This window comes from Lynx canadensis, chromosome F2 (genome assembly GCF_007474595.2).
Source record: "Lynx canadensis isolate LIC74 chromosome F2, mLynCan4.pri.v2, whole genome shotgun sequence".
Classification (NCBI taxonomy): domain Eukaryota; kingdom Metazoa; phylum Chordata; class Mammalia; order Carnivora; family Felidae; genus Lynx; species Lynx canadensis.
Window position 1 is genome coordinate 1,943,141 of NC_044320.2, and position 21,896 is coordinate 1,965,036.

Genomic DNA, 21,896 nt, shown 5'->3' on the forward strand with positions numbered 1-21,896 from the left:
CTGAGTGAGGCCCGGTGGGCAGAGGGGGAGCCGCGGAGCAAGGTCCTCCCGAACTAGACTCCACCCACCCCTGTAACTTGGACTCCACCCTCTCCCTGTCTCCACCCACCCCTGTAACTTAGACTCCACCCTCTCCCTGTCTCCACCCACCCCTGTAACTTAGACTCCACCCTCTCCCTGTCTCCATCCACCCCTGTAACTTAGACTCCACCCACCCCTGTAACTTGGACTCCACCCTCTCCCTGTCTCCACCCACCCCTGTAACTTAGACTCCACCCTCTCCCTGTCTCCACCCACCCCTGTAACTTAGGCTCCACCCTCTCCCTGTCTCCACCCACCCCTGTAACTTAGACTCCACCCACCCCTGTAACTTGGACTCCACCCTCTCCCTGTCTCCACCCACCCCTGTAACTTGGACTCCACCCTCTCCCTGTCTCCACCCACCCCTGTAACTTGGACTCCACCCTCTCCCTGTCTCCACCCACCCCTGTAACTTAGACTCCACCCTCTCCCTGTCTCCACCCACCCCTGTAACTTAGACTCCACCCTCTCCCTGTCTCCACCCACCCCTGTAACTTAGACTCCACCCACCCCTGTAACTTGGACTCCACCCTCTCCCTGTCTCCACCCACCCCTGTAACTTAGACTCCACCCTCTCCCTGTCTCCACCCACCCCTGTAACTTAGACTCCACCCACCCCTGTAACTTGGACTCCACCCTCTCCCTGTCTCCACCCACCCCTGTAACTTAGACTCCACCCTCTCCCTGTCTCCACCCACCCCTGTAACTTAGACTCCACCCACCCCTGTAACTTAGACTCCACCCTCTCCCTGTCTCCACCCACCCCTGTAACTTAGACTCCACCCTCTCCCTGTCTCCACCCACCCCTGTAACTTAGGCTCCACCCTCTCCCTGTCTCCACCCACCCCTGTAACTTAGACTCCACCCACCCCTGTAACTTGGACTCCACCCTCTCCCTGTCTCCACCCACCCCTGTAACTTGGACTCCACCCTCTCCCTGTCTCCACCCACCCCTGTAACTTGGACTCCACCCTCTCCCTGTCTCCACCCACCCCTGTAACTTAGACTCCACCCTCTCCCTGTCTCCACCCACCCCTGTAACTTAGACTCCACCCTCTCCCTGTCTCCACCCACCCCTGTAACTTAGACTCCACCCACCCCTGTAACTTGGACTCCACCCTCTCCCTGTCTCCACCCACCCCTGTAACTTAGACTCCACCCTCTCCCTGTCTCCACCCACCCCTGTAACTTGGACTCCACCCTCTCCCTGTCTCCACCCACCCCTGTAACTTAGACTCCACCCTCTCCCTGTCTCCACCCACCCCTGTAACTTAGGCTCCACCCTCTCCCTGTCTCCACCCACCCCTGTAACTTAGACTCCACCCACCCCTGTAACTTAGACTCCACCCTCTCCCTGTCTCCACCCACCCTTGTAACTTAGACTCCACCCCTCCGCCCCCTCGGAGGCCCGAGCAGGCCTGGTAGGGGCCGCATTCCCCCAGCTGTTACTGCACAGGAGCTTTTGACCGCACAGCTGACACTAATTGGGCCCCCGTCAAGAGCGTAATTCATAATTTGGGTTAATTGGCCCCCCACTGTCAGCCCCATCAGCTCCTTCAATGCAGGGCTGTCATTTAAGAGTGATTAGTCACAGTGGCTCCTTGGAGTGTGAGGCAGCCAAGCGGAGGCAGGACCCAGACCCCACTTGGGCATGAAGGCAGGGCTGGGGTCCCTGTCCCCTGTGGTGTCTTCTCCCTGCCCTTTCCTTCCTGTCTGGTCCCCGGACAGCTTTGTCCCAAAACCACACTGAGGGCCTGGGAGGGCGTTCCCCAGCTTCGGTGTTTGCATCTCTGAAACGGGCTGTCCTGAGCGTCGTGGCCGGTGTGTGGTGCCCAGCGCCATCCCTAGGAGGACGGAGACGGGCAGCCATCAGGACAGGGGGACTCTGTGTCTTGGAAGTCTGGTCACTGGGGGCCTCGTGACAGCCCCTTGGGTATTGGACATGGGTAGAGGGCTGGGGGACTCCACCCTTGCTCCCAGAGAGTGACCTGTGGCCCCTTGCTGCGGGGGCTCCCCACCTCTGGGCAGTGAGGGCTTTGGGGAGACCTGGGCAGAGGAGGAAGGGACAGCTCTTCTCTGGCAAGGGTGCCCACGGCTGGGCTGGGTGAGGCTGAGAATTGGCTCCGCCCCTGAGCTCTCCATCAGGAGGCCACTCTCCAGGGTCAGCAAGGAAATGGCTCTGGGTCTGTTCAGTTAATCACCACAGATGGGGCAGCTGAAAGGCCAGCCTTCACTGTTCCATAGTCTGGAGACCAGAAGTTCAAGGTCAAGGTGTCAGCAAGATCGGCTCTTTCTAAATTAATTTTTTTAAAGATTTTTTTAGGTTTACTTATTTATTTTGAGAGAGAGAGAGAGAGCATGTGCAAGTGAGTGGGGAGGGGCAGAGAGAGAGAGAGGGAGAGAGAGACTCCCAAGTAGGTTCCATCCTATCAGCACAGAGCCCAACTTGGGACTCGATCCCACAAACCATGAGATCACGAGCTGAGATTGAGAGTTGGACAGTCAACCCACTGAGCCAGCCAGGCGCCCCTAAGATTTAATTTTTGAGTGATGTCTATACCCAACATGGGCTTGAACCCATAACCCCGAGATCAAGAGTCACATGCTCTATGGACTGAGCCAGCCAGGCGCCCCGGGGCTGGCTCTTTCTGAGGGCCGTGAGGGCGAATCTGTTCCAGGCCCCTCTCCTTGGCCGGTAGACAGACAGCCGTCCCCGTGTTCACACGGCGTTCTCCCTGTGGACCCGGGTCCAAATTGCCCGTCTTACGAGGACACCGGTCATGATACATCAGTGCCCACCCGATGACCTCGCTTTAACGGCATCACCTCCATAAAGGCCCCGTCTCCAAGTAAGGCCCCGTTCTGAGGTCCTGGGGGCTAGGACTTCAGCACATCCTTTTGGGGGGACACAGCTCAGCCCGTGCCACCAGATCGCCCAGGCCAGTGCTGTGGCATCGCTGTTGGCACTTTCCCTCTAACCACTGAAGGGCTTGCTGTAGATGAGGGTGCCTCCCCAGCACAGGGAAATGGGGGGCTCATGGGGGGCTGCTCTGAGGCCCCAGCCATCCGCCCACTCAGCAGCCCCTGCCTGGGTCCAGGGCCCAGCCTTTAAAAATGGCCCGAGCTTGGCGCCTTGTGTGGCCTCCTCCCCTTTCAGAGTCAGCGATATTCAGTGGGAAAACCCTCCCACCTCCTTAAGGAAGTCTCTCCATGCTCTACTGGAAGGTCACCAGGGAGCCAGAGAGGTCAGCCCATCAGGTGACCCATGCCCTGCCCTCCGCCCCTCATCTTGCTGCTGGACGCTGAACTGAGGTGACATCTTCAGCTCCTGGCCTGTGGCCCCCTCGGGAGTTGGTGCCTCTGCACAAGGCTCCCTCCCTGCAGGGGAGGCGGCAGGTGCTGGGGGCTGGAGCAGAGGTGGCTGGGGGTGGGGCTCTGCCTCGTGCCAGGAGGGGAGCTGCGGGTTGGGTCTGCAGAGCTCATCAAAGGACTGCCTCCGCCTCCACCATATGTCCTAGCCCGGGCTCCTGGTAGCCCCTGGGCCCTGCCTGTCACGGCCCCACCTGCCTCTTCCCCTTGAAGTCAGTGGAGAGACCCTGTGGCAGTTTGCTGGTGGGGTAGAGAGGGGACTGGAAGGGTCCAGGCTTGGTGGAGGCTGCTGTAGGTTTGGAAGGTGCCAAGGAGTCACTTGTCCCCCCATTCCTCTCCAGGTGATCTCTCCTGCCTCTCGGGGGATCCTTCTCCACCCTAGCCCAGTCCCTTTGGCTGTTCCTGTGTCTCCCAGCTTCTCCGCCTCCCTTCCCTGCCTCAGTGAGGTGGAGGGTTGGAGGGTAGAGGTGGAGAGACAGGTCTGAGTGCAGATCACATCCAAGGAGGCATTTGGCTGCCATCCAGGACAAGGTCATGGTCCGGGAAGGTTGATCTGGGCCCAGGCAGGGCAGGTGTGGACACAACCCTGGCAGATGGTGAGCATGAGGCCATGCAGGGTCCCGTTGGCTGGGCTCTGCCTGGGCTGCACAGATGGGATAGCCAGACACCGGAGCCTCCAGGAGGCCAGCGACATGCCCTAGGTCAGGCAGTCAGGTTGTGACGTGAGGACGGCGCTTGCAGCCAGCCCTTCCTGACCCCAGGTGCTGTGCTCCGTACGGCACATCGCCTCCCTTGGGGGCTCCCAGATCCGTGCGGGTGATGAAGCATGTAACCGGTTCCATGCGTAAGCTTCCTTTAGGGGCCGGATGTGTGTGGAGGGTCAGACCTCGGGGCATCCCATCTGTGGGGGGCGTGCAGTGCTTAAGAGCTGGCTGCATCGCTGGAGGCCAGATTTGAATCCTGACTCTGCAGCTCACCAGCCGGTGGCTCTGGGCAGGCTACTTCACCTGTCTGAGCTATCATCTGCAGACCAGGGTGTTGACAGGGCACCCTCTGAGCTCTGGGTGAGGATAGTGTGAACAAATCCACACAGCCTGCTGTCGGCACCACGCAAGGCTCGGGAAAGGGCAGCTGTCCTGCCGATGAGGACGGTGCCTGTGCGTTTGCACCACGGACAGAGACACCAGGGTCCTCCGCCCAGGCGCTGTCCTGGGTCCTGAACTGCTCCTTGGCTCAGGTTCTCTTTCCCTGCTAGCAGGGCTGTGGGTTTCTCTGCCCTCCCACCCCCGGCTCTTAGCAACTAGAGGTCTGTTTCTCATTTACTCTGGGCCTCCCAGCCCCTCCTTGCCTCCCTCCCACACACAGTTGGCATGTGACTCGTGACAACAGCTGGGGGCAGGGAGACCTGAGCCTCAGATCTGTATGCACCATCTTGGAACCCCGGGGGAGGTCACCTAACCTCTCTGTGACTGTGTGGTGGCCTAGAACCTGGGGTAGTAATACTGACTCAAGGCTGGGAAGCAGAGCTGTTCAGATGATGGCTGATCTTCAAATGGTGTGTGCGTCCCTTCCAAAGTAGAATGACACCGAGGCAGCTTGAAGGAGCTAAATACCCATCCGACACCCAGCAGACCCCCCCTGCCACCCTACAGTGGGACTGGACCCTCACCCCAAAACTCATTGTGGACACCATCCCCTCCAAACCCAAGTTCAGTCACACCTACTCCAAGAAGCCCCCTGACTCCCCTCGTCACCACCAATTCCTCCCCTCACTCATGGCTGAGTTTCTGTGCCTCACCCCCACCCCCACCTATAGCCATTTTGAGAAAGATGGACAGAGGGTGGGTGGATGGGCGTATAAGTGCATGGATAGGGAGTTGGGTGGATGTATGGGTGGGTAGATGGGTGAATGGACAGGCTGATGGGTAGATGAGTAGGTAGGTGGGTGGATGGATGGATGATTGGCCGCATAAGTGGGTGGGTGGGTAGATGGATGGAGGGATGGATGGATGGATGGATGGGCAGATGGATGGATGGATGGAAGGATAGGTGGATGGGTGGATGGGTGGAATCAATGGATGGATAAATGAATGGACAGCCAGAGCATCCACCTGATGACCCAGATGGGCAACCTGGGGGACTCATCCTTGACTTATTTATCTCACTTCCCTTGCATACTCAGTCACAACCAGGTGATTCTGAGGATTTCTCTCCTGGTCTTGCCTCTGTCCCCTCTGATCCTCCCTTTCCTCTCCAGACACCTTCCCTTCCACGGATCAGCCTTCCTTGTGACCAGTCTTCATGGTTCTTCTCCACTTTCCAACCCACCTTCTCCATTTGCTTCCCAAGTGGCCTCTTCACTACACTCTCTCCCTGCTTAAAATTCTTCACTGTCTTCTGTGCGGTCCCTGGATTTGCTGCCCGAACCCCTGTACAATCTGCAGGCCCATCCCATCTGTCTCCCTTGCCTTCCTACCTTCCCTACCCGCGCTGGCCACTTGGTGACCTACCAGATCATTTTAAGCTCCCATTTGCCCTGGGTTCTCCCTTGGTCCCTTGCCTTCCACCTCCTGACCTTCCTGGAGAGTCCCCACCCCTCCCCCAGGACCCAGATAAAGTATCTTTTCTTCCAGAAGCCTCCCAATCGTCATCTACCCATGAGTCCCCAGCACAGATCTGTGTGTCTCCCTCTCCATGAGGACTTGCTGGTGGGGCCCAGAACCTGTTCAATTAATAGTAACCACAACAATATACAGGAATAAGAATATCTGGTGAGGGCTACATTCTGTACTTTCCATGCCCCATCTTAATTAAGGCTTTCAAATGCCCCCCCTGGAGTCAGGGGCATCAACCCGTGCTTATAAAGAAAACAAGGTTCGAAGAAGGGCTGTGGCTAAGGACTCCCCCCCCCCTCCCGAGCTAAAGGGGGCCGACTGGACATTACATCGAGGCCTGGCTGCCTCCTTCCCTTTGGGCCTGGCTCCAGGGCCAGCCCGAAGCCTGTGTGCCAGCTCAGGGCAGAGCGCCTGGCAAGGGACAGGCTCTTCCTGGCCCACAGCCCGAAGCGGGCACGTACCAAATGCCCCCAGGATGGGAGGCTGAGTTACAGGTCACCATAACAACCTCTCTCCCTCTCTCTGTCTCTGTCTCTGTCTCTGTCTCTCTGTCTCCCAGCTCCAGAGACGCAAGATCAAGTGCTGCTTCCTGTCGGCTGGAGTCACTGTCCTGCTGGTCATCATCCTCATCACTGCCACCTCTATCAGAAAGTAATGCCACCGACGGTGAGTGTCCCAGCTGCCCCCACGCCATCTGGCCCTCTACCCTTCCGCTCATCTGTGCATCCATCCAGCCTCCTCTGTGCCAGGCGCGGGTTTGGCCCCGGTGACCCAGCAGGGGATGTGGCAGGTGGGGGCCCCCTTCCTGGAGCCCACAGCCGTGGGGGCGGCTGACCCAAAGCTCCCTTCATATAGGCACCGACTTCCGAAGGGTCCCGACTGGCAGTTCCCCTGGGCCGGCCAGCGAGCAGAGCATGCTGGGAGGTGCAGCGGGCGGGTGCCAGGACCCTGGCGGGGGTGCTGGACAGTGGAGAGCAGGTGCTGGGCCTGTCCTGGGGCTGGGCAGGAGCTGGAGCGGATGGGAGGCCGAGACGGGGCATGGGACGCGGCCGCAGCGACAGTGGGAGCCGGCACGGCGTGCTGAGCGGGTGTCTGGCTTCTCTGTGGCTGCGGAACAGATTGGCTTAGAGCTTAGTGGCTAAAAACAGCAATAAACACTTACTATCTCACAGGTTCTGTGGGTCAGGAATATGGGAGCTCTGCTCAGGGTCTCTCCCGAGGGTGCAGGCAGATGTGGGCTGGGGCTGCACCCAGATCACTGGGCATCCGTCCGTGGGGCCCCAGCTTCCTCCCAGGCACCTCAGTGTGGCTCCTGCAGACGAGGGTCATGGCTTCAGACAGCAAGATGTCCCCCAGGCCCCCTCCGTCCTGCTGCCCTGCCAAGCCTCTTCCGCCCCTTCTTCTGAGCTCGGCACACGAGGGGCCCAGCACATGAGGGGCAGGACGATCCGGTTGGATTCTGGCTCCCCCAGAGCGAGGCGTCCCAGGGAGGCAGGCAGACGCCGCACCTAGTCACTTCTGCGGCACCCTACCACTCCCTCGGGGCCGGCCCCGCGGGTGGGAGGGGCGCCTCACTGGGCGTGCCTCCAGGGAGGGCGGACCAGGGGGTCACCCTGGAGGCTGGCTTTTGTATCCAGGGCGCTGCAGAGGCTTTGCCCTTTAGAAGGGTCCTGGCTGCAGGGAGGGGGTGGGTGGAGGGGGGCAATGGTGCAAAGGGACGTCTGTCTCCTCAGGGCACCCTGGTGTCCAGCACAGGGCCCAGCTCTGGGACGCTGCGGGTGCTGGGCGGGGGTTTCAGGGAGGGACAAGCAGACCCCACTGGGCTCCATAGCCTCCCTCGGTGTCCCCCCCAGTCGTTGTCCCCATGATCCCCATCACAGCCTACGGCAGCGTCTGTGGCGGGCAGCAGGTGAGGGGGGGCTGCAGGGTGCTCTGTGGACAGTCAGTACAGCCCAGAGCCCTCAGGGTCCCGCATCCAGACTTGTCTCAGAAGTCCTGCTGTCTCCAGGTGCCTGGGTGGCTCAGTTGGTTGGGCGACTAACTTTGGCTCAGGTCATGGTCTCGTGGTTCATGAGTTGAAGCCCCACGTCGGGCTCTGTGCTGACAGCTCAGAGCCTGGAGCTGCTTCGGATTCTGTGTCTCCCTCTCTCTCTGCGCTCCCCCCACCCATGCACACGCGCTTTCTCCCTCCCTCTCTCTCTCTCTCTCTCTCTCTCAAAAATAAATAAACATTAAAAACAAACAAACAAACAAAAAAAAAAACGAGTGCCGCTCTCTCATGGAGAGCCACACCAACAAGGCAGGAGTGAGGAGCCCTGGCAGCCCAGAGCCCTGTCCTGGCGGGCAGCCTCTGATTGGGTCACACTGTCCCTACGGCTGGGCTGGGATGCAGGCAGCCAGAACAAGGAGGGGTGGGGGTGGAGAGGGAGACCCGTTTGCTGTCAGCCTGCAGGGACCGGTCCTCCTGGTACCCCGAGCTGGGCAGGGTCCCACCCCGGCTGAACCCTGGGGCCGAGGGAGCCCCGGACTCAGAAGGTCTTGGCTTTCCCCGGGAGCACGCTGTGTGCGAACCGGCCCTGGCGCCCGGTACTCGGCTCATCCCTGGATCCGCTGCAGAACTTCCCGACGACACACGGCAGCCCCGCGCGGCCTGGCTCCCCCGGGGTCCCTTCGCTGCTGAAGTTTTGGGCCCGCAGAGAGAATTGCTGCTTGGGTGGTGGGACTATGGGAGGGGCCTGCTCCCCAGGTGGGGTCGGCAGCTTGCCTCAAGTGGCAGGCTGGGTGGGGTGGGACCCCCGAGGGGGCAGAGGCCTTGGAGCCCCGCGAGGGGGGGGGGGCGGGGCCCAGGCAGCCTCCCTGCCCCGCCCTCGTGGCTGCCCTGGTGGGGACTGTCATCCTCCTGGGCACCTGGGGAGCCGGTGCCTCCTCCCCCCCCCCCCCCCCCCCCGACCCGGGAGGTCCCCAGCTGGGACTCAGGAGCAGTGAGCCTGTCCCCGGCCCCCTCCTGCTGGGGTCCACAGCTGGTGCCCCTCGGCTGGAGGTGTGGGGGCCTGGGCAGAACAGGAAGCATCTTCCCCTGGAGGCCTTGTGGACACGGGCATGCAGACTTTGGCCTCCACGCTGTGGGAGAGCATTTCCTGTTGTTTTAAGTCACTCCATTTGCGGTCACGTGGGACCACAGCCCCAGGACACTGCCAGAGGTCCACTTGTGTGACACCTGAGGCTGGCAGGCATGTTACCCACGGGATGGACGCCCCTCACCACTGGTGCCCCGTTCTGCCGGGGACACCGGCCCGTCCTCAGGGCTTGCCCTCGGTCACGCAAAGCCTGGGCCCCTCGTGTGCCGAGCTCAGAAGGGGCGGAAGAGGCTTGGCAGGGCAGCAGGACAGAGGGGGCCTGGGGGACATCTTGCTGTCTGAAGCCATGACCCTCGTCTGCAGGAGCCACACTGAGGTGCCTGGGAGGAAGCTGGGGCCCCACGGACGGATGCCCAGTGATCTAGAGGCGAGGCGAGGCGGGGCTGTAAGGGCCAGACCCTCCCCTCGCTCCTCCTCCAGGGCTGGGTCTCTGATTCCTGCCAGCACACCCTCTCTCCCCTTCAGATTTCCCCCCCCCTTCCCTTCTGGGGCTGGGGAATAGTTGAGGCCACCCAGCCGCTTCCCCACTCTGCACCCTGGAGCCCTTTCCTCGGCCAAGGGTCCCCGCGGGCCATGCAGGGACACATCAGCTCAGGTGCGCCCGCCGGGCCAGAAGAGGGGCCTGACACCCCGGATGCCGTCTGTGAGCAGCCGGCCGGGGCTGCAGGGTCTCGCTGGGGGCCGCGGAGGCCGCCCTCCGGCTCGGGTCCCAGAGAAGCGGGCCTGGGGAGGCTGCCCTCTTTCCCTCGCCGCCCCACCGAGCTGCTCTGAGGACGAAGGCAGCTAAATATAAACAGCACTCTGAGGAAGGAAGAGGCTTGATGCAAATGCTGGGGTATGATTTCCTCAGAGAACAGCAGTCTCTGGGGGAGGAGCTCGGCTCCCCGACTTGGAAGAAGTCCCCCCACATGACGGCCGGGTGCATGTGCCCGTTTCTGTGCGACGGGTGAGACCCTGCCATCCGGGCAGCTCCAAGGGGGCAGAGGAGCCCCCCCCCCCAACCGACGTCACACCGCGGTCTGGGTCACCCCCTGTGCACCCCCCTCAGCTCTTTCCTATTTACCGAGGGCCTTGCACATCCAGCTCGCACCCGGTCCTCACGGGGCCTGAGGGACGAGTCAGGAGGGGGAGCTCACTCGGGTGGGGACAGCGACTGCCACCAAGCAGGCGTCCGGGAGGACAAGTGCCAGGAGGCTCCACAGTGGGGAAGGTGCCCCCAGAGTCCCCGCACTCAATTTATGTAAGCGTGAAGGCTGGTCTGGGACTGAGTCGGGGCTCCGGGTGTGACCAGAGTGTAGACTGAGTCTGTGGTCAGGACTGGGCTTCCTTGGCCCTGGCAGGCACGTGGGAAAACACAGTGGGACAAGCCCACGTGCCCATTCTCCCTAAGTCGCCCCGGCCTCGAGCCCCGATGCCCCTGTCGGAACCCCCTTTCCCGCCCAGGAAAGTGCAACTGTTTCCAGAAGCATGTCCAAGCCTGGTCATTTGGTGAGGAGGCCTCACACTGGAGATGAAGTTCGGGGTCAGGCTCGCATGTTGGGCCTGGAAGAGGAAGTTAGGGTAACTCTGGGTCCCCAGCACTGCCCACGGCACTGAGGTGTCCAGAGGTGGCCACAGCTCCCCCCCGGCGGCCCAGCTGGGACTCCTTCGGGCCCAGGGGGCAGAGGGCTCTGGCTGCAGGCGCACCCTGTGTCCCTCGTTCCCCGGCTGCTGCAGTGGGCACACAGTAGCCGTCTGAACAGACCGGGCGGGCGGGCTCCCGGTGCGCCACTGTCCAGATCTTGGCTGTGGAACCTTGTAGAAGCAGGGGAGTCCTTGGGCTCCGGGGAGCCCCCCACCCCACCGCCCTCCTGAGCACGCACGGCTGCAGCGGCCGAGCCCAGGACCGCTTTTCGTGTTGGACTTTGGTTGCCGTGGACTGTCCGTGGGTCCCTGTGGGATGTGAGCCGTCTGTGGTCGCCGGCCAAGTGCAGCACCCGGGGCAGAATGGGTGAGTGAAGGGGTAGAGGGCCAGCAGAGCGCTGACGGGTGCCTGTCCTGGGTCCCAGGCTCCCTGCGAGAGTCACAGGCTGGGCTTCGGGGGACAGAAGATGACTGTATGTAGGCAACAGTCAATGGAGTATTTTTCACGAGCACAAAAAATTTAAGGGGCTAAATGGAGGCTTCTAGCACGTCATGTTTTTAATGTTTTCTGAAAGCTGTGAAATATCGACCAAAAGACATTGATTTCCATTTGGGAAACGTGTAGCCTGGACTTTTATGTCCATGCTTCTCTGCTGTGTGTACACGCATGTGTGTTTTCACGTGTGTCTGCGTGTGTCTGCGTGTGTGCGTGTTTCCATACGTGTGTGGTCAGGAAAGACCTTTCCCTGGCCGGCCCCGCTCCCGGAAGCTGTAATTTGAATAAGGGCCTGAGTGTGTCATCCTGGGAGGGCAGGACCCAGCAGTGGCTCTGTTTTCTGCTCATCAAGCGCTTAGTAGGAGCTTTGCCCGGGGATTGTCTCACTTCATCCGCAGCCTTATCAAGGAGGTGCTGGTGTATCCTTGTTCAGACGAGTGAACTGAGGTGCAGGCCGATGGAGGGCCGTTCCCGGAAGTGGGCAACATGGGGGAGGGGAGGCTCATCCGCCGTTGGGACTGTTAGAGAAAGCCTTGCCCGGAGGTGAAGTGCAGCCCCGGGCCACACAGCTGGGCGTGCCACGGCCAGGCCTCCGACCCGGTCTTCGTGCCCCTGAGGTGGATCCGGGGTCTGCGTGTGTGTTCTGGGTGGCTCCAGATGGCTCAGTGGGGACCGCTCGTGGTCGGGGCATGGCCGCTCGTGGTGGCACCTTTCATCCCCAGAGTTTGGGAGATGAATTGGATGAACTCTCTGTGCTGAGCCAAAGTCCCGAGAGTCCAGTCGCCGGGGATCTGGTGGCTTTGGGCCGCCCTGCTGCTCTGCCTGAGCCTGTAAGCACGCCGGCCAAGGTTGGCCCAGGCCTGGGATGCTGGAGGCTTCCTTGGGTGTCCTGGGGGCTCTGTGGGGGGTTACACATGGAAGTCTCTCCTCTGGGGCCCAGGTCCTGCCTCCCAGAGCTCCCGGTCACAGGGCAGATGGGACGGAGACCGGTAAGAAGGCTGGAAGCAGAGCTGAGGAGCAGAAGGGGGCGGTGGGCTTCACCATGGGCCTGATCTCAGCCTCGGTTTCTTCTTCTGTGAAACGGGGGCATACTTTTTGGGGTCATGGTGAGCATCAGTGGTGAAAGCCTGCTGGGCGCCTGGCCCGGAGGGGGTCTGCACTCCATGCTGGTGGCTGTTTCGCTGTCCCCATCATTGCTACCACAGTTAATCGTATCGCGGTTATTACGCACCTGCTCTGCTTTATGGAGGTGTGACAGAGCTGGCCGTTTCTCTCCCATGTTCCCGTGTGGCCCTCCAGCCAGCGGGGCCATATCTTGCTCTCTCTCTGTTGCCTAGGGCAGGGCTCAGAGCCACCTAGAGGCTGGTGATGTGTCCGTGTGGCTCGGTAACTACCCCAGTCCCTCCCTGTTGGCCAGCTGCAGGTGCGGTCGGATCCAGCACCGCCCTGAGGAGCTCACAGCCTCAGGGAGAGGGAGGCCCTTGAGGTGTGAACTGCCAGGAGCACAGTGGAAGCCGTAATGGGGGCAGTGCTGCTGGAGGGCTTCCTGGAGGAGGCGGCTCTTGAAAGCGGAGTATCGAGAGGTGGGTATAGGCCCCTCTGTCAGCCCAGGAGGAGGGCACTCCAGGCCCAGGGCACAGCCCAGGCAGAGGTGTGGCGGCAGAGTGGGTGGAGCACTGAGGCAAGAGCTGGGTGGGGCCGGATTGTGCAGGGCCTTGAGTAGGAGAGAGGTGGCAGGTGGAGAGGCCGAGAGGCCAGAGGCTCCCTGGGGCACTGGTCTGGAGCAGTTCTTTCCCAGTGGGCCTGAGGGAGCCATAGCAGACGCCAGACCCCCTCCCTTTGCATGTGGTTGCCCCGCCCCTTGGCGCTCCCACCGCGGCCGGGCAGATGGCCATATGAGGAGGGCAGGACTGAAGCAGCCAGTGGAAACGGCTCTTGGCCAGGAAAAAGAGGAAAAAAAATAAAAAGAAAAGCATGAGCGTGCTGGTGGCCGGCACAGAAGGCGCAAGTGTGTGAGTGGCGCGGGAGGTGTTGACGGACATGATGCAGTTTGTCAGCCAGCATGGAGAGGGGGTGGCATCTTACCAGACCCAGCCTGGGATCTACGGCCGGAACAGCTGCCCCGTGGTCCCTGGGTGGGACTCGGCAGGACGGCGGGACCATGGGACACAGTTGGGGCCGCTGGCGCGTTGGCCAGTTTCCCGCTGCAGGTGGGGTGCTGCATGGGCAGGCGGGTGCTGGAGCTGGTGGACCCGGCCGGGTCTGGGGGCGGGGCTGGCCTGGGACGAATCTGGGGGCGTGGCTGAGGGAGGGGCTGGGCTGACAGGCGGGACTGGTGGCCGGACTGGCCTGCGATTGGCGCTGTGGGCGGGGCGGGTCTAGACCTGGGGGCGGGGCCGGGGCTGGAGGGCCGTAACTGGTCTGGGAGTGGAGTCAAAGGACCTGGGCCGAACCCTTCCGGCTTTCCAACCTTGCGCCTTGGGTAGGTGGAGCGTGGAGTCCCAGGTTCCTCCTCTTTGGGCCCGGGACACGCAGACCTCGCTGGGGTGTTTTATACGGCTTGGGTGAAGCCATGGGTGCCCTTGGTGCACGCAGCTGGTGCACACATTTGGTGCGTTTCCTCCCCCCTCCCTACGTGCTCTGGGCCTTGGCCTGACCCCTTCTTCTCTGTACAGCCCCATCTCGAGCGAACTGTCCCCAGACTGGCCACTGACCTGCCCCCACGATGTAGCTCCCCAGAGTGGGGATTCGAGTTCCCCTGCTGAGCCCTGAAACCTCGGCCTGGGTAACATCCCCCAGACCTGAGCTGCCAGGCCCCTGTCCCGGTCACAGGGAGGGAGCGTGAGCCCTGTGGGCCACCCCACCCTCATTCCTGGAAAGAGGGTCGGGCTTAGCCCCTGCCATCTATCTCTCCACCCTACCTCCCTTTATCCCCAGCTCCCATTGGCCTCAGATTTGGTGTCCACGACTCCTGGCTCTGGGCCAGCGTCCCTCCACTGGGCCACGCCCTCCTTGCAGTGACCACGGTCGCTACAAACACACAGCAGCCTGAGGGCTGTGCCAGGGCACTGGGCCCTCAATGAGCAGGAGGGTGGGAGCGAGAGTTTGTAGCCACACCTGATGGGTGTCGGCTGAGTCTCTGAGGGGCTCATCCAGGGCAGGAAGAAGGTCAGAGCCAGGCCTGACCCCCATGCCCACCTCGGCCTTGGGGCAGAGTTCAGGGTCAGCCCTCCCAGCCAGCCACGCAGGCATTGCTGTGTCCCTTGCTCACCAGGTGGCAGGAGACACGGGCTTGCCTGCCCCAGGACATTTGCTCTTTCCCCAAGGAACACCCAGCAGCAGATGAGGGAGGGAGGAGCCCTCCCCTTCACTGGGGAGGTGTGAGCCCCCTGCCGGAAGCAGGGCACGACGACCCGAGGACCCGATTGAGGAAAGACCTTGTCTGTGATGGTGGGATGGCCCTGGGTTTGAGTCCCCGCCTACTGTTCCCACTAAGCCACTGAACTTCGTGGAACATTGGCGTCGGGTGTGAAATGAACCAGTCTCTCCCTTAGAGCAGGTCTGCGGGGACATGGGAGTGCCTGATCGCTTTCCTCCTCCCGTCTTCCTCATCCTGCTTCTCTGGGCTGTGGCCTCCAGCGCAAAGCAGAAGGAGACGGGACTCTGCCTTCAGGGCCCCTTTAGACGCAGGGATTCTGGCCCCACCGAAGGGAAGACACTTGGGCGGGAGCGTCCTTGGCCCATCCTGACAGACAAAAGAGGGTTTTTCTGAAGAAAAGGATGCTTCGGGGGGGGGGGGACCCAGGAGGGCCCCCGCTGGGCAGAGTCGGCCAAACCAGCTGCGGGTGGCAAGCCCCTCCTCTTGTGCCATCGCCCTGCTCGAAGCAGGCAGTTTTGCTTCTGGGTGCTTCTCAGCAATTGCAATAATAAATTGAATAATTAAGCTAAATCCACAGAAGAGAATTAAATATTAATCTCTAATAAGCTATTCAGAGAGTGTCACCAGCAAGGACCACTAGAATATGTATGCCCCAGGGTGCTCCCCGCCAGGCCCCCAGGAACCCCCTTCCCGGGGCGGGACTGACCCTCACGGGCCTCGGTCCAGGAGGGAGACAGTGTGCTAGCCCGGATGTGCTGTCACGCCCTGGTCACACTCTGCCAGGAAGCCGGCAGGCCCATGAGGCTGGCATCGGGCCATCGGCAGGAGGAGGTCCCACAGGGTCTGGGTGGCACCTCCCTGGCAGCCGAGGCCCCTCGTCGCGGGAGGGCAGCAGCACCATTTGGCGGAGTGGTTCGTGGACGAGAGAAGGACGCACCTGAAGGACATTGACGGTGACCTGAGAGGTGGGGACTGTCCCCACCAGGACCCCGGTGAGCCAGGCCAGGGCTCTGCGTGACACCTGTGCTCCAGGCCTCTCAGCCATCACCACGCAGCGGGGGGAGCTTACGGGTGGCCTGGCCTCAGCCGGTCAGAGGGCGTGCTCCAGGGTGCGTGCGGGGCATGACCTGGACACTCTGAGCCCCGACCCTGGTCACGCCTTGAGCCCTGACCCCGGTCACATGACGAAGCTGGTCCCGAACCTCTTTTTAAGAGATGAGAAAGCTCAGACCGTGACAATTGTGTTCGGCTGCAGCAAAAAGCCGGTGACGGTGGAGAAGGTAAGCAGGCCCGGGGCCCGTTTTGGAGGGCGGTGAATGCAGCCCAAGGGACCGGTCTCAGTCCAGTGTCGTTGGGGCACTGAGGGTGTTTGGAGCCGGGCAGAGCCGTGGCAGGGGTGGTGGGGCTGTGTGGACGTGCTGGCCCCGTGATGGTGGCCCCTGCCCAGGAGACTGGGGCTGAGCGGGAGGGCCCGGGCTGGAAGAGGGGGTGCGCCGTGCCTGGGGCAGGGGGAGCGGAGGGGCGGGCGCCGCGGGCGGTGGGTCCCCAGGAGGGCCTGCCTGGGGCCGGTGCAGCCTGTGCGGGATCCAGCCAGGCCCTGCTCCCTCGGCCGGGCCCGGAGGCTGCTGGGACTACTGCCTGAGGCTCACATCCCACTGGGCCCTTCGGCTCGGCCCCAGCTGGCTCCGCACCCGAATCCAGCCCCGGGGCTCTGTGTCAGCGCCCCGATCCCCCAGGCGCGGTGGGGGGCCGAGCAGCAGTGGGCACCGAGAGGCCCCAGGCAGAGCTCAGCCAGTCGACACCCCCGCCATAGTCGCCAGATTCAGCCGACTCAAAAGAGCTCGGTTAAGTGTGAACTTCCGATCAAGAACAAACCATCTGCTGGTGTGAGTGTGCCCCGTGCGACGTTTGGGACGTTCTGGCACTAACGCACGCGTTCACCGCTCCCGCGACACGGAGGCTGGCGTCCTGCATGTTGCCCGCCCACGCGGCAGGGCCGTCCGCCCCTCCCGGGGCTCCTGGCAGCTGGCGTCCCGGGGACAGGAGAGGTTGAGAAGTCACCACAGAAGCCAGTGAGCAGGGGTGAGGCGCAGGGAGGAGGTGCGGAGGGGGCGGAGGAGGAGGTGGTGCCTAACTTTTCCTCTGAGCGTCCTGGCAGGTCAGGGCTTGGGTTCGGCGGGGTCCCAGCTCCGCCCCCCCCCCAGGCTGGGTCCCCACCCTACAGGCTCTTTTTAGGATAAATGAGCAAATCCAGGGGAACCCCTAGCGTGTGACAGGCGCTTGGGAAGTAAGCGTGGTCTGTTGTGATCGTGGGGCTCGGGGCATTTGCGGGTCCGGGTGAGAGGCCCCTCAGGCCCCTTCCGTCCATCCATAGGCGCTGGAAGTGAAGGTGCTCTCCCGGGAGCTGGGAGGAGCGGCCTCTGCCCTCTGACTAGCCTCTGCTGGGGAGGCCGGTGTGGGCCTCACTGCTGGGACAGGGGTCTGGGAGAGAGGGGCTGGGCTCAGTGCTCCAGGGTGGAAGGCAGGGGGGCTTGGAGGGCCAGAGAGCAGGCCTGGACCCTGCCACCCACTGTCCCTGCCCCCACTCAGCCATTGGGGGTCAGCCAGGTGGGAGGAGTGAAGCTGGGAGCCCAGGCATCTGGCTCCTGGGGCTGGAGGGCCCCACCATCATGGAGCATGGCCTATGGAGTTGCCCGCGGCAGGTGCTCTGTTTTCCTCGTCCTTGGCCCCAAGTCCTGTGACCTGGCATTCCCGACGTCCCCGCGGCCCCTGGCCCTCGGCCACACGCTCCGGTGACACGGCGGGTGGCACAGCTGGTGAGGGACACCCCCGAGCCCTCCCTGGGCCGGGCAGGGACCGTCCAGTTTACTAGTAGCCCTGTCGCTCTCTGCCCAGTGCCAGTTTGGGCAGCTTCTTTGTGTTCATCCACGGGCTCCCTGTGGACTTTGCCTGCGAGTCTGCTGGGTCACCCCAGAGTGTGTGTGGCCCAGGGACGCGGGCACATTTGCTGCTTGGGAGGAGAATCGAATTCAACCTGAGGGGTCAGTGAAAACGTGCGCCTGTGTTCAAGATGCGGTGAGCGGGCTGCCCAAGGACAGCAGCTGGGAGGGGCTCCCTGACCCCTCCTGTGCCGACCAGCCCCCGCCCCCTCTCCGCGGGGACGTGCGTGAGCCAGAGGAGGGACACAGGACAGGGAAGTTTGTATGTGAGGTGGCTACGGAGAAGGTGGCCGCGCGTGAGGATTCTCTGAGAGTCGACAGGCAACACGGGGCAGAAACAGAAGCAGGGTGTGCGGGGGGGCCCGGGAGGGGTGGCTCTGGGGGGCCCCAGCCAAGGGAAGAGGTGGACGGGGGCCACCGACCGGGGAGGGGGAGGGGCAGCCTGGAGGGGACAAGCCCCAGCCCCCTGAGAGCAGATGCCCTGCTGGCAGTGCAGGTCCCAGAGGCCCCTCTAGGACCCCAGCCCAGGGGCCACCTGCAGCCCAGCTGTTCAGGAAGAGCCTGGGCGTCACCTGCCCTGCCCCACCCCCGCCTCGCCCCTGTCCCTCCCGTGGTCCACCCAAATCCCATGTGCTGGTGCTTCTCAACGGCATCCATCTATGTGGCTTGTGGCTGAGGCTCCGTCTGAGGAGGGACTTGGCTGGGCGCCTGAGGGCTGGGGATACGCTGCCATGGCGCCGCGCTGGGGTCCTGGGGCCAGGAGGCACCTAGAAGAGCTGGGAATGGGGTGGGCCCCCCCCCGAGACACCCCCCACCCCCGTCCGGCACGAGGCCACTCAGCTGCAGGTGCCCCCACGCCCAGAGGCAGGCAGGGGGCTGGGGTAGCGTTGCTGACTCCAGGACGGGCCAGCCGGGCCCCAGCCCTCCGGGAAGGTCCCCGGAGCCACGAAGCCAGCCTGAGGGGTGCCAGCTGAGACTTCCTCAGTTTGTCGAGGAGGGAACCAGGCTCGGGAGGCGTGGCCCGCACCCGGCTCTCGGGACAGGGCCTGCCTGGGCCCAGCTCGTGCTGGGGACCTCCTGTGGCTGGGCCCCGGGATCAGGGGACAGGGGGTGCGCCTCCTGACCTCGGGGCTGGGGGTGAGGCTGCTCGTGGTTTTCAGCGGGGTGCTCGGGGCCGCCCGTCAAGAGGGTGACGTTTGAAGAGCTGACCAGTATCTCAGGGAAAAGCATTCCAGATGGAAGGAACGGCGTGTAACCACCGGGAGGTGGAGGCGACCCCAGGCAGGGCCCCGGCAGAGAGCCCAGTCTGTGGGCTGGGACACAAGCTAGGGGCGGTCCTTCCCGAGGCCCGGCGCCTCCGGACCCTCCCCAGGCCTGAGGAGTCCTGTGGAGGGACGCGGGAGCCGGCCTGTCATGGGAGGATGCTGGAGAGGCCCCCCTGTCTGACCCGAGGCCCGAGCGTGATGGGCAGGCAGGGGGGGCTCTGTCCGGTGTCCACTTATGTTCCGGACAGTCCGCTTTCTGGTGGCCTCACCACCCAGAGAGACTTGCAGAGGTCGCGGAGCTCCGTCCCCTCTTCCCCGGCCCAGCTGCAGCCCTGGAGAAATGGGCAAGGTTCCCCGGTTCCCAGGAGCTGGGGTTGTTGGTGGGGTCCCCAGGCGCGTGCACAAAGGGCAGCGGAGTCGGGGGCTCAGGCGGGCCCGGGGGTGGGGACGGGGCGAGCGGGGCGGGAGGGCAGCCTGACCCGGCCGGGAGAGTCCGTGCTGGCAGCCGTGGTCCCCGGCAGTCACTGGCTGGCTTCTGATCTGTGAAATAGAGACCTGTCCTCGGGGCGGGGGGCACCCTCCTGGGGCAAACCCGAGGCTGGCAGGTGGGGAGGGTCACCAGGGTGGACTTGCTGCCTCAGGCCTTCCTGCCCAGCCCCCACCCCCCGCCCCGCCCCGGGTGAACCGGAAGGGGGGCCCCACCTGACTTTGTGGGGGAGCTGTGGGCTCCCCGAGGAAGGGGCCGTGGTGGAGAGAGCCGGGGGGGGGAGCCAGCGCCCCCCCTCCCTCCCATCCTGCCCCCAGGCCTCCTCCCCACGCCTGAGCCCCCACTTTCCCAGCTGGGGGTTGATGGAGTCTGTTTTGCAGATCGATGCTGTGACCTGGCCTGCGGGGACCCTGGAGAGCTCGCCGCCTGCCTGCCTCCCTCCAGGGCACTACCCGGACATCTCTACACCGACCTCTGGGCGGGCCTGGCCTAATAAACCGCCCGCTTCGCTGGCCGTGGTGCTGCTGGCCCCGGTCTACGTCCTTTCCGGCTCCGGGGCCCCTGGGGATGGACCCTGGGCCGCAGTGGATAGGAGAGGCCGTGGCCGGAGTGGGAGTGTGTGTGCTTGTGTGTGTGTGCGTGTCGTGAGTGTGCTCCAGGCGGCATGGTGACAGGAGTGTGAAACCCGGGTGGCTGGACCGGGGCTGCCCCTCCCCCCGCAGCAGGGACCCAGCCCCTCCCTGGACCTCGGTGTCCCCACCCCGGAAGCAGTGGCCGGGGGGTTGGGGGGTGGGATGCAGCCCTGAAACCCCTCCTGCTCCCTAGCTAGAAGCTTCTCTGTCTGCGGGCATCCCGCTGAGGGGCAGGGCGTGGAGAAGGGGGCAGGGAGTGGGGGAGGCACCCCTAAATAGGAGGGGCTGGAGCCAGAGAGGCCCCTGGGAGAGGGCAAGAGGCAGCTCCTCTCACGGTGGGGAGTGGGCACCGGGCGGGGGACTGAGGGCCCCACGGCGCAGCGCAGGGTCAGCGGCGCCCTTCCGGAGCCCCTGCCGAGCTCAGGACCTCACGGGGGGAGGGGGTGCGTGGCTGCCCACCAGATGCCCCGGGCGAGCCCACCTGGGAAGCACATTCCAGAAAGGCCTGCCAGAATCTGCTTCCAGCTCAGATGGGCAGGAGCGGAGGGCCCCGCCCCTCCCCACCCCTCCCCACCCCTCCCGCAGCCCCGGTCCTCTGCCGGGGCTGGGGCAGCTCTAAAGCCTTCTGCGTCCTGGCTGCTTTGTTCCAAAGATGCTTCAGAAGATTCTGTGAAGCCCTGCGTGTCTCAGCTCTTTCTCCTCCAGGGGCCTGAAAGACGACACCATTGAGGTGTGGGCAGCGGGGGACAGGTGGGCGTGCACGGACACCCCCCCCCCCCGCCCGACGCCTGAGCTGTGGCCGCCTCGTCAGCTTTGCGCAGTGGCTGCGGCCGGCCAAGCCCCGGGGGGATCCGGAGGAGGTGTTGGGAGCAAATTGAATTTTACACCTCCAGCTGCAGGTGCGAGGGAAGACACGAAGACACAGCCGGCCACTCAGCCCGTGTCTGAGCCCGCAGACCTGCGGCTGGTGGCCGCGTCCAGCATGGGCCCCGGGGGCAAGGCCAGCCCTGGAACTGGGGATGGGGGACCGGGAGACCAGAGTGGTGGAGGGCAATGGCTCAGGGGCCGCACACTGAGGTCCCTGGGCTGGGGTTTTGGCCTCAGTGTTCCCGGGGAGGAGACCGGCTGGGACTCCCTCTTGGCTGCGTGAGCTTGGAACGTGGGGGTGGGATCCACAGGGCCCCAGGCATCCCCCGCGGCCCCGTCGGCACTTGTCGGTGGCCCTGGTGGGAGCAGGTGTTCTGAGGTGAGGAGTTCAGGCCGGCGGGCCGAGGGCAGCACGGGGCCAGGCGGAGGGCACCGCGGACAGTGCTGATGGAGGCGGCCGCTGCCACCAGCTGGCCGGACTCGGCCTCCGAGCTCTCGAGCGACGTGTCTGAGTGACCTTCAGCCCGCGCTGCAGGGGGCAGGGGTTGGCTAAGAGCCAGAGGGAGGCCGGGACGCCTGCGGGTGCCTGTCTGGCGTGGGCACGGCGTGGGTGTGGACCCGGTGGAACCGGCGGCTCGGGGTGGAAGGACCCTCCCCGTCCCCCTTCTGGAAGGAGGACCCAGAGAGGGACCGTGAGGCACAGGCAAGACTGGAGGCCGGACTTTCCCAGGCTGGACAGGGTTCATGGGGGACAGCGTCATGGGGGCTGGACAGACGACAGAGAGCAAAACCCCTTCCCCCTCCCGTGGGGAGGCGGGTGCTCAGGTCCGTCCATGCGTCTTTGCTCTTAATCAGCACACTTGCTGGCACTGCTGTCACCAGGCGACCGCAGTGTCCTGTGCTAAGTGGCAAACTAGTCCCCGCAGGGTCGTGTGGTGCTGGAGGGGGGTGGGGTGGGGAGCGGCGCAGTAAAGAAGGGAAACGGCCAGTTGCCGTGACAGACCGG

General features: G+C 63.6%; 1 protein-coding gene across 1 annotated transcript in view; it reads left to right on the forward strand.

The window, feature by feature from the left end:
• Window positions 1-19,918, forward strand: part of TSNARE1 (t-SNARE domain containing 1) — a 162,479-nt gene extending 142,561 nt beyond the window's left edge. The window contains 2 exon segments of the mRNA XM_032591902.1: window positions 6,625-6,731; window positions 19,772-19,918. Of these exon segments, the coding sequence (XP_032447793.1) occupies window positions 6,625-6,720 (96 nt within the window). The 3' untranslated portion in view covers window positions 6,721-6,731; window positions 19,772-19,918.
• Window positions 19,919-21,896: the final 1,978 nt, after the last annotated feature.